Consider the following 12,002-nt stretch of genomic DNA (forward strand, 5'->3'; position numbering starts at 1 on the left):
ACAAAATAAGGGAAATCAGAGTTCCCACCGAAGGATACAGGTGTACCTTTTTTTCGCACGCTATACGAGATTGGAACAATAGAGAATTATTGTGAATGTGGTTTGATGAACCCTCTGCCTGGCACTTAAATGTCATTTGCAGAGTATCCATGTAGATATAGACGTAGATGTAGATGCAATGGTTCCGTGAGAATCTCTGACGTCACTGGAAAGCCTCTAACCCATAAGCGAGACTAACGCAATCGGAGTACATCGCGCGTCGCTTTATGCGGATTAATGAAAACCAATGCGTCAAGTCCAGGCAGAAAGCAGAGGTCCCAACAATGTTCGCGGAAACTTCGCCAGACACCTGCCCTTGCGTCATCTGAGACTGAGTCACCAAGGCGCGGCCGTCTTTTGGGTCACACAGAAATGAATGTAAAATCCGCCCCCCCCCCCCCCTCCCACACAGCTGCAATCCAAATGGGATAATTGCTCGTCCACACCCTCGAATCAGCGGGCACGGAAATTATATGTTTAACTTTAAATGCAAATATCTTACATTAGGCTTTACTGTGGCTGTTATTTATATCCAATGAAATAACAATTTACTGTTACCAGTTACTGTTTATTTATATCTGAAACGCGTTTCAAAGGTTTTGTAAGTAGGCTGTTTAGGTTTTTATGTTGATAACGCCACGTAGCGCTCTGTATGAAAATCACTGACTGCGCTGTGTGCAGTCCGTGGCAGGTTTGCATTGTTGGAATATTCTAGTGTTGGGCAGTTTGATGTGAACAGCGCGTAGCGTTGGGCAGTTGGAGGTGAGCCGCCAGCAGTGGTGGATGTGTGGACAGAGATGGCGGAGTTTTGAGAACGGATGATCCGGACGTGTGTCCATCAGAGACAGTAAATTTGTAAGACTGGATGCCATGAACTCATAAATTATGACTTTTGAACACTATTAAGGTAAATACATTGTTTTTTCTTTATCAAAATATTTCGTTTGCTAACTATGCCTATCAGTAGTTAGTGACTTCAGTAGTTAGAATCTTTTATTTAGCTGGCAGTATTGGCGCTCGCTGTATTGCAGCAGTCTGAGTAACGAAGATTTTTGTGAGATAAGTGATTCATGAAAGATATAGGTTATTGTTAGTCAGAGCCATTCTTCTGTAGGGATTATTAAAAGTCAGATTGGGTTGCGCTAGAAATATTATGTGTCAGTTTAGTGTTGACCAGAATAAGTAAAGAGAGTAATGTCTAAGTGAGTTCAGTATTGCTCATCTGGTTGAAAAGCAAATAATGTAAGAGGTTTATCAGCACAGTAATTCAATAAATTTTTGTAAGAGGACGTTTCAGTTGAAACTCCCATCCTCAGATGGCTTTACATGTGTTAATGCGAGGTGTGTACTGAGTTACGACTTTGGGGCAACCTGTAGCACTGCCATGTGGAGAAACAAAGCACTATTCCAGAAGAAGGGTCTGTGGACCTCTTCGACTATAAATTAAAGAAAACATCAAAATAAAACAACTAAAATAGAATACATCCAGTGGCCAGAGGCTCCTCTCTATGTCGTGATACAGCTTACGTAACCGCTCACACGTCGTCTGGAAGCAAAAACAGAAACACTATTTCAAAGTTCAAAGAACACATACCAAAACACCATCATAATTTTAGAGTAAGTCCTGAAACGTTGTGGAGACCTTTGGTTCAGTTGATGAAAACATATGTCAGAGTAAACATTTCAAATACACTACTGGCCATTAAAATTGCTACACCACGAAGATGACGTGCTACAGACGCGAAATTTAACCGACACGAGGAAGATGCTGTGATATGCAAATGCTTAGCTTTTCAGAGCATTTACACAAAGTTGGCGCCAGTGGCGATACCTACAACGTGCTGACATGAGGAAAGTTTACAATCAATTTCTCAGACACAAACAGCAGTTGACAGGCTTTGCCAGGTGAAACGTTGTTGTGATGCCCCGTGTAAGGAGGAGAAATGCGTACCAGCACGTTTCCGACTTTGATAAAGGTCGGACTGTAGCCTCTCGCGATTGCGGTTTGTAGTATTGCGACATTGCTGCTCGCGTTGGTCGAGATCCGATGACTGTTAGCAGAATCGGTAGGTTCAGGAGGGTAATACGGCACGCCGTCCTGGATCCCAACGGCCTCGTATCACTAGCAGTCGAGATGACAGGCATCCTATCCGCGTGGCTGTAACGGATTGTGCAGCCACGTCTCGGTCCCTGAGTCAAGAGATGGGGACGTTTGCAAGACAACAACCATCTGCACCAACAGTTCGACGACGTTTGCAGCAGCATTGACTATCAACTCGGAGACCATGGCTGCAGTTACCCTTGACGCTGCATCACAAACAGGAGCGCCTGCGATGGTGTAATCAACGACGAACCTGGGTGCACGAATGGCAAAACGTCATTTTTTTCGGATGAATCCAGGTTCTGTTTACAGCATTATGATGGTCGCATTCGTGTTTAGCGACATCGCACATTGGAACCGTGTATTCGTCATCGCCATACTGGTGTATCACCCGGCGTGATGCTATCGGGTGTCACTGGTTACACGTCTCGGTCACCTCTTGTTCACATTGACGGCACTTTGAATAGTGGACGTTACATTTCAGATGTGTTACGACCCGTGGCTCTACCCTTCATTCGATCCCTGCGAAACCCTGCATTTCAGCAGGATAATACGCGACCGCATGTTGCAGGTCCTGTACGGGCCTTTCCGGAATCAGAAAATGTTCGACGGCTGCCCTGGCCAGCACACTGCCCACATCTCTCACCAATTGAAAACGTCTGGTGAATGGTGGCCGAGCAACTGGATCGTCACAGTACACCAGTCACTACTCTTGATGAACTGTGGTTTCGTGTTGAAGCTGCTTGGGCAGCTGTACCTGTACACGCCATCCAAGCTCTGTTTGACTCAATGCCCAGGTGTATCAAGGCCGTTATTACGGCCACAGGTGGTTGTTCTGGGTACGGATTTCTCAGGGTCTATTGCCTGAAAATGTAACCACATGTCAGTTCTAGTATAATATATTTGTCCAAAGAATACCAGTTTATGGTATCATTTGCATTTCTTCTTGGTGTAGCAATTTTAATTGCCAGTAGTGTAGTATACAAATTCTTTTTGTGTCAAGTTTATATAGCTTCAATTTTGTACTCGTTTATGTAATCACTTGACGTGCCAGAATGGCTGGGATTCAGATATAGGATGTAGAAGATATTGGATGTACAATAGTTGTGGCTTTGTCAAACTTACATCTGTCAAATGTTATAAATAGTAAATGTTCAAGCAATATAATTAAATTCTCTCTCTCTCCGCCACCGTCCTCCCCTTCATATCTCTCATGAGTTAATTCAATTATTTTCATGTTTTCTTTGATATTTTCCAAATGAACAATGACTCCAGTAACTCAATAGATCCACTCAAGTAAAACCAACAGTTTGCACTCTATGTTTTATGGTATTACAAGCGCCTGTGTTATTAATACAAAATCTCTATCTGTGTTGTTGTGGTCTTCAGTCCTGAGACTGGTTTGATGCAACTCTCCATGCTACTCTATCCTGTGCAAGCTTCTTCATCTCCTAGTTCTTACTGCAACATACGTCCTTCTGAATCCGTTTAGTGTATTCATCTCTTGGTCTCCCTCTACGATTTTTACCCTCCACGCTGCCCTCCAATACTAAATTGGTGATTCCTTGATGCCTCAGAACATGTCATGACAACCGATCCCTTCATCTTGTCAAGTTGCGCCACAAACTCCTCTTCTCCCCAATTCTATTCAATACCTCCTCATTAGTTATGTGATCTACCCATCTAATCTTCAGCATACTTCTGTAGCACCACATTTCGAAAGCTTCTATTCTCTTCTTTTCCAAACTATTTATCGTCCATGTTTCACTTCCATACATGGCTACACTCCATACAATTACTTTCAAAAACGACTTCCTGACACTTAAATCTATACTCGATGTTAACAAATTTCTCTTCTTTAAAAACTCTTTCCTTCCCATTGCCAGTCTACATTTTATATCCTCTCTACTTCGGCCATCATCAGTTATTTTGCTCCCCAGATAGCAAAACTCCTTTACTACTTTAAGTGTCTCATTTCCTAATCTACATCTACATCTACATCTACATGACTACTCTGCAATTCACATTTAAGTGCTTGGGTTCATCGAACCACAATCATACTATCTCTCTACTATTCCACTCCAGAAAAGCGCGCGGGAAAAACGAACGCCTAAACCTTTCTGTTCGAGCTCTGGTTTTTCTTATTTTATTTTGATGATCATTCCTACCTATGTAGGTTGGGCTCAACAAAATATTTTCGCATTCGGAAGAGAAAATTGGTGACTGAAATATCGTAAAAAGGTCTCGCTGAGACGAAAAACGTCTTTGCTGTAATGACTTCCATCCCAACTCGTGTATCATATCTGCCACACTCTCTCCCCTATTACGTGGAAATACAAAACGAGCTGTCCTTTTTTGCACCCTTTCGATGTCCTCCGTCAATCCTACCTGGTAAGGATCCCACACTGCCCAGCAATATTCTAACAGAGGACAAACAAGTGTAGTGTAAGCTGTCTCTTTTGTGGACTTGTTGCATCTTCTAAGTGTCCTGCCAATGAAACGCAACCTTTGGCTCGCCTTCCCAACAATATTATCTATGTGCTCCTTCCAACTGAAGTTGTTCGTAATTTTAACACCCAGGTACTTAGTTGAATTGACAGCCTTGAGAATTGTACTATTTATCGAGTAATCGAATTCCAACGGATTTGTTTTGGAACTCATGTGGATCATCTCACACTTTTCGTTATTTAGCGTCAACTGCCACCTGACACACCATACAGCAATCTTTTCTAAATCGCTTTGCAACTGATACTGGTCTTCGGATGACCTTACTAGACGGTAAATTACAGCATAATCTGCGAATAATCTAAGAGAACTGCTCAGATTGTCACCCAGGTCATTTATATATATCAGGAACAGCAGAGGTCCCAGGACGCTTCCCTGGGGAACACCTGATATCACTTCAGTTTTACTCGATGATTTGCCGTCTATTACTACGAACTGCGACCTTCCTGACAGGAAATCACGAATCCAGTCGCACAACTGAGACGATACCCCATAGCTCCGCAGCTTGATTAGAAGTCGGTTGTGAGGAACGGTGTCAAAAGCTTTCCGGAAATCTAGAAATACGGAATCAACTTGAGATCCCCTGTCGATAGCGGCCATTACTTCGTGCGAATAAAGAGCTAGCTGCGTTGTACAAGAGCGATGTTTTCTGAAGCCATGCTGATTACGTGTCAATAGATCGTTCCCTTCGAGGTGATTCATAATGTTTGAATACAGTATATGCTCCAAAACACTACTGCAAACCGATGTCAATGATATAGGTCTGTAGTTAAATGGATTACTCCTACTACCCTTCTTAAACACTGGTGCGACCTGCGCAATTTTCCAATCTGTAGGCACAGATCTATCGGTGAGCGAGCGGTTGTATATGAGTGCTAAGTACGGAGCTATAGTATCAGCGTAATCTAAAAGGAACCTAATCGGTATACAATCTGGACCTGAAGACTTGCCCATATCAAGCGATTTGATTTGCTTCGCAACCCCTAAGGTATCTACTTCTAAGGAACGCATGCTAGCAGATGTTCGTGTTTCAAATTCTAGAATATTCCATTCGTCTTCCCTGGTGAAGGAATTTCGGAAAACTGCGTTCAATAACTCCGCTTTAGCGGCACAGTCGTCGGTAACAGCACCATCGGCATTGCGCAGCGAAGGTGTTGACTTCGTCTTGCCGCTTGTGTACTTTACATACGACCAGAATTTCTTCGGATTTTCTACCAAATTTCGAGACAATGTTTCGTTGTGGAATCTATTAAAGGCATCTCGCATCGTAGTCCGTGCCAAATTTCGCGCGTCTGTAAATTTTAGCCCATCTTCGGGATTTCGCGTTCTTCTGAACTTCGCATGCTTTTTCCGTTGCCTCTGCAACAGTGTTCGGACCTTTTTTGTGTACCACGGGGGATCCGTTCCATCTCTTACCAATTTATGAGGTATGAATCTCTCAATTACTGTTGCTAGTATATCTTTGAATTTGAGCCACATCTCGTCTACATTTGCATAGTCAGTTCGGAAGGAATGGTAATTGTCTTTTAGGAAGGCTTCTAGTGACACTTTATCCGCTTTTTTAAATGAAATTATTTTGCGTTTGTTTCTGATGGATTTGGAAGAAACTGTATTGAACCTGGCTACAACGACTTTGTGATCACTAATCCCTGTATCAGTCATGATGCTCTCTATCAGCTCTGGATTGTTTGTGGCTAAGAGGTCAAGTGTGTTTTCGCAACCATTTACAATTCGCGTAATTCCCTCAGCATCACCCGACTGAATTCGAGTACATTCCATTATCATCGTTTTGCTTCTATTGATGTTCATCTTACATCCTCCTTTCAAGGCACTCTCCATTCTGTTCAACTGCTCTTCCAAGTGCTTTGCTGTCTATGACAGAATTACAATGTCATCGGCGAAACCCAAAGTTTTTATTTCTTCTCCATGAATCTCTACCTGCGTACCTTTAATTCCAACTGACGACGGAGGTTTAACCATTTGAAGCACAGTGTGCATATTCACACCTCAACAAAAGTTTGGTGTATCACAGAGTTTATTACAATTACTTGTTATAGTGCAGCCACTGATGTTTGTACATCATCTTATTAATAAAATAAACCTAAGTGCTCCTGAAGAAACGTTCTAATGTTTGTGAAATCTTATGGGACTTAACTGCTAAGGTCATCAGTTCCTAAGCTTACACACTACTTAACCTAAATTTTCCTAAGGACATACGCACACACGCACACACACCCATGCCCGAGGGAGGACTCGAACCTCCGCCGGGACCAGCGGCATAGTCCATGACTGCAGCGCCTTCGACCGCTCGGCTAATCGCGCGCGACCTTACTGAAGACAAGAATGATTTTGGTCAGTTGCAAAAAATCATTGCAAAACCAAGCAGTCTCACTCCTAAGTGCACTTACTGAAAAAAAACTGTGAAAATCTTTTGCTCGTGATCATGATTATCATTCTTTAGTAGTGAGCGACTCCTCCCCGTGCACGGATGAGTTGTTCCACTCTGCGAGGCTTGCTCTGGATGAGACTTAGGTTATCGTGGGATAAGAGGTCCCATTCCTCAATGGCAGGTTGATGGGTTCGGGCGCTGCGCAATGGCCACCTTCAACATGTCCCTTGCACCCCTCAGTTTCATTCATGTCCTGAGACGGTGCTGACTAATGCATTCGGTTGATGCTGCATCTTTGAAGATACCGTGACACTGCTAGAGTACTGCGCGTTCTCGCGTTGTCATCGGCTGGGATAAAACTGTCACCGACTTTACGTCTGTCTGGCCTTAAAGTCGTAAGGTATTGGGGACCAGTCAAATTGCCCTGTTTGAGAATTAGAGGGGTCCGCCGTGTCACCCAGAACAGTAACTTTCACCTGAAACTGGGTGGACTTCCTAAACGTATTGGCTCTCGTCTCCGATTGCCAGCACATCCAATTTCCGTTCGCAAGCCAACCTGGTCTTATTAGCAAACATGACATTACTCCATTCTGCAATGGTCCAATGTTGATGTGCAAGAGGCCAAGTCCTTCCATTGCATAGATTTCTTTGTTTCAGTGCAAAACTTCTCACTGGCGCTTTGGAATGAAGATCACCCTTATGCAATCTTTATGCAGTGTTTGGCCTGAGATATGGAACCCTGTTGCCTGGGAGAAGTCTTTCCGAATATTTCTGACAGCTGATGTTGGGCACCTGGGAGCCTATAGTTGGAGAAAACGATCCTGCATTGGTGTTCTTATACGAGGACGACCCCTGTGAGTCTGCCGTTCACATTTCCTGCTTCTCTTACTTTCTCCACACGTTAGACACATAACTTTGTGTGTGTATGGCCTGCTGAAAGGAAAGCCACAATCCTGACTACGAAACGGCTGTCTACATCTGCGTGGCATATTACTGTAGCGCTGAAAACAAGCTGTTGTTGACAGTGGACTGCTTGCGATATGCCAATGCGGCAGCGGTATGTTACATGGTTGGGAAACTGCCACAAAGCATATCAGTAGTAAACACCGTCTAGTATATGAAGTACCTAAGTAAATGAGACCTCTAGTATAGTAGACTACATTTGACGATACAATTCCACACTATTGTTGAGCAGAGTAAATAAACAATGTCTGGTAACAGACAATTTGTTGTTTGATTTTCATATGTTGTGTCTAAATGTGAAAGTTAACTGAATTATGCCGAGCATGAAAGATATACTACTGACCAATAAAATTGCTAGACCAAGAAGAAATGCAGATGATAAACGGGTATTCATTGGACAAATATATGATACTAGAACTGACATATGATTACATTTTCACGCAAATTGGGTGCATAGATCCTGAGAATTCAGTACCCAGAACAACCACCTCTGGCCGTAATAACGGCCTTGATAGTGGTGGTGGTGGTGATGGTGGTTAGTGTTTAACGTCCCGTCAACAACGAGGTCATTAGAGACGGAGCGCAAGCTCGGGTTAGGGAAGGATTGGGTAGGAAATCGGCCGTGCCCTTTCAAAGGAACCATCCCGGCATTTGCTTGAAACGATTTAGGGAAATCACGGAGAATCTAAATCAGGCTGGCTGGAGACGGGATTGAACCGTCGTCCTCCCGAATGCGAGTCCATTGTGCTAACCACTGCGCCACCTCGCTCGATGGCCTTGATACGGCTGGACATTGAGTCAAACAGCGCTTGGATGGCGTGTACAGGTACAGCTGCCCATGCAGCTTCAACACAATACCACAGTTCATCAAGAGTAGTGACTGGCGTATTGTAATGAGCCAGTTGCTCGGCCACCATTCACCAGACATTTTCAGTGGTGAGAGTTCTGGAGAAAGTGCTGGCCAGGGCAGCAGTCGAACATTTTCTGTATCCAGAAAGACCAGTACAGGACCTGCAACAGGCGGTTGTGCATTATCGTGCTGAAATGTAGGGTTTCGCAGGGATCGAATGAAGGGTAGAGCCGCTTCCAGTGTACGTTCACCGCGATGTCGCCAAACACGGATGCGACCATCATGATGCTGTAAACAGAACCTGGATTCGTCCGAAAAAATGACGTTTGCCATTCGTGCACCCAAGTTCGTCTTTGAGTACACCATTGCAGCCGCTCCTGTCTGTGATGCAGCGTCAAGGGTAGCTCCAGCCACGGTCTCCGAGCTGATAGTCCATGCTGCTGGAAATGTCGTCGAACTGTCGGTGCAGATGGTTATTGTCTTGCCAACGTCCCCATCTGTTGACTCAGGTATCGAGACGTGGCTGTAAGATCCGTTACAGCCATGACGATAAGATGCATGTCATCTCGACTGCTAGTGATACGAGGCCGTTGGGATCCAGCACGGCGTTCCGTATTGCCCTCCTGAACCCACCGATTCCATATTCTGCTAACAGTCATTGGATCTCGACCAACTCGGGCAGCAATGTCGCGATGAAATAAACCGCAATCGCGATAGCCTACAATCCGACCTTTATTAAAGTCGGAAACGTGATGGTATGCATCACAACAACGTTTCTCCAGGTAACGCCGGTCAACTGCTGTTTGTGTATGAGAAATTGGTTGGAAACTTTCCTCACGTCAGCACGTTGTAGGTGTCGCCACCGGCGGCAATCTTGTGTGAATGCTCTGAAAAGCTAATGATTTGCATATCAGAGCGTCTTCTTGCTGTCGGTTAAATTTCGCGTCTGTAGCGCGTCATCTTCGCGGTGTAGCAATTTTAATGGCCAGTAGTGTATTTGAAATGTTTACTCTGACATATGTTTTCATCAACTGAAGCAAAGGTCTCCACAACGTTTCAGGACTTACTCTAAAATTATGGTGGTGTTTTGGTATGTGTTCTTTGTACTTTGAAATAGTGTTTCTGTTTTTGCTTCCAGACGACTTGTGAGCGTTTACGTAAGCTGTATCACGACATAGAGAGGAGCCTCTGGCCACTGGATGTATTCTATTTTAGTTGATTATTAAAGAACTGCAGGGGAAAAAATAACAGTAGGTCCAAAGTGTAGTCTGAATGGATTTGATGACCTGTCGATTGTTGACCGAGGCGACTGTTGTGCTGGCAGAGTCTGTGCGGCTGTTCCCGCCAGTGCCGCTGCTGGACAGACGCTGTGGCCGAGCATGCGCAGTGGGCGGCGGCACCCGGCTGCTGGCTGGGGACGTGGTGGCGGTGGCGGTGCAGGGCCTGCACGCCGACCCCCTCCTCTTCCCCCGGCCGCAGCACTTCCTGCCCGAGCGCTTCCGGCGGCCGGACCAGGTGCCGCAGGGAGCATACCTGCCGTTCGGAGCCGGACCCAGGGCCTGCATCGGTACGTTCGTCAACGATGCGCTCTCCGCTCCAGTGTCGAACCGGTCAATACTAATAATTAAAGCGGCAATATTTTATACTAGAGGATTGATAAGCCATTCAGCTGTTTTTAATTCACACTGAAGGCACAATTTCATCTTCAGACCTGCTTGTGGCAGTCTAGCTCAATCGAAACCTTAACGTATACAAAACTGTTACTCCGTCGTCAAGGTAGTAGCTCCTGCGGGCCGGCAACCCATGTAACACCACACAGGACCGAGGTTGTGTATGCCCAAGGCGTAAGCAATGGTAAACATCGGCTGTTTTGGAAACAGACATTCCGCGTACTACTTCCTGCAGAGGGAGTTCGAGATGGCCTGCAGGATGTATTACTGCACCAACAGCTGATTGGCTGGCCAATACTATTTAAAGGCTAGAACCAGCACCGAACATCAGTTCATGCCGAATACCAACATCAGTCCCCATCAACTTTCTCCGACTCGTTCCTTCCTTCCTCTCTCATCGTCCCTCCTATGTGAATATTCACAATTCCAACTCCCATACTTTCCATCCCTCTGCCGGCGTACCCCAAGGTTTTGCTCTTTCCCCTCTCCTCTATCTCCTGCACACTGCTGTTCTGCCCAAACCTCCTCCACCTGTTCATCTTCTCTAGTTTGCTGATGACACGCCCTTCCTAGCCCTTTATCCTACCCTTCAACGGTCCCAACGTACCCTTCAAACCCATCTTCACCGATTCACCGCTTGGTGCAACCAGTGGTTCCTCTGTATTAATCCCTCCAAGACCCAAGCGATCATCATAGGCCGTACCACCCGCTCCTTCCACCTCCAAAATTTCTACCTCACCATTTATGACCATCCTATCCTCCTCACTCCTACCCTCAAATACCTTGGCCTCACACTCGACCGCCACCTCACCTGGACTCCCCATCTCTTTACCATCCAAAACAAAGCTCACAACCTCCTCCACCTCCTGAAACAGCTGTCTGGCCAGATGTGGGGTCTGCATCCACCATCCTTCACACCTATAAATCCTTGATCCGCCCCATCTTCTGTTATGCCAGCATAGCTTGGATTTCCGCCCCTCCCCGGTTCTATAAAGCCCTCCAAATCCTCGAATGCTGTGTGCTCCACCTCACCTTCCACATCCACCTTCCATCCCCCATGTGCATCCTCTACGACCTCATCCCCTTCCCCCACCTTCTCCTTTTCCTTGAACACATCCGCACACTATGTATCGTCTGCCGCCTTGATCCCCCCACCCCCCTGGTGTCTCCATTTCTTTCCACCCCCAACCAGTTGCCACTCCCTTACCATTGTGCCCCACCGTCTCTCCATCTCCACACCCTCCATCTCCTTTCCCAACGCAACTTTCACCATCTACCCCTCCCGGATGATGAGCTACGCCCTGAGATCTACCCTTCCTACCAACTCTAACTCCATCTTCCTGCCTCCTCCTCAGGGCTCCCTCTCCTCCCCCTCCATCCTCCTGAGCGGCTTCTCCCTCCTACTCCCCCTCCCTCTCTTCTGCCTCCTTTCAGTGTCTCTGCGCTCCCTCCTGCCCTATCTTCCCTCTTCATCTCCCACCCCAC

The 12,002-nt window shown here is 45.7% G+C and overlaps 1 protein-coding gene across 1 annotated transcript in view; it reads left to right on the top strand.

Annotated features, from left to right (window-relative positions):
- LOC126335566 (cytochrome P450 9e2-like) overlaps window positions 1–12,002 on the top strand; it is a 147,854-nt gene that overhangs the window by 119,092 nt on the left and 16,760 nt on the right. Inside the window, exon 7 of the mRNA XM_049998993.1 lies at window positions 10,172–10,414. Coding sequence (XP_049854950.1) covers window positions 10,172–10,414 — 243 coding nt within the window. The remainder of the gene's footprint in view (window positions 1–10,171; window positions 10,415–12,002) is intronic.

This window comes from Schistocerca gregaria, chromosome 2 (genome assembly GCF_023897955.1).
Source record: "Schistocerca gregaria isolate iqSchGreg1 chromosome 2, iqSchGreg1.2, whole genome shotgun sequence".
In the NCBI taxonomy this organism is placed as follows: domain Eukaryota; kingdom Metazoa; phylum Arthropoda; class Insecta; order Orthoptera; family Acrididae; genus Schistocerca; species Schistocerca gregaria.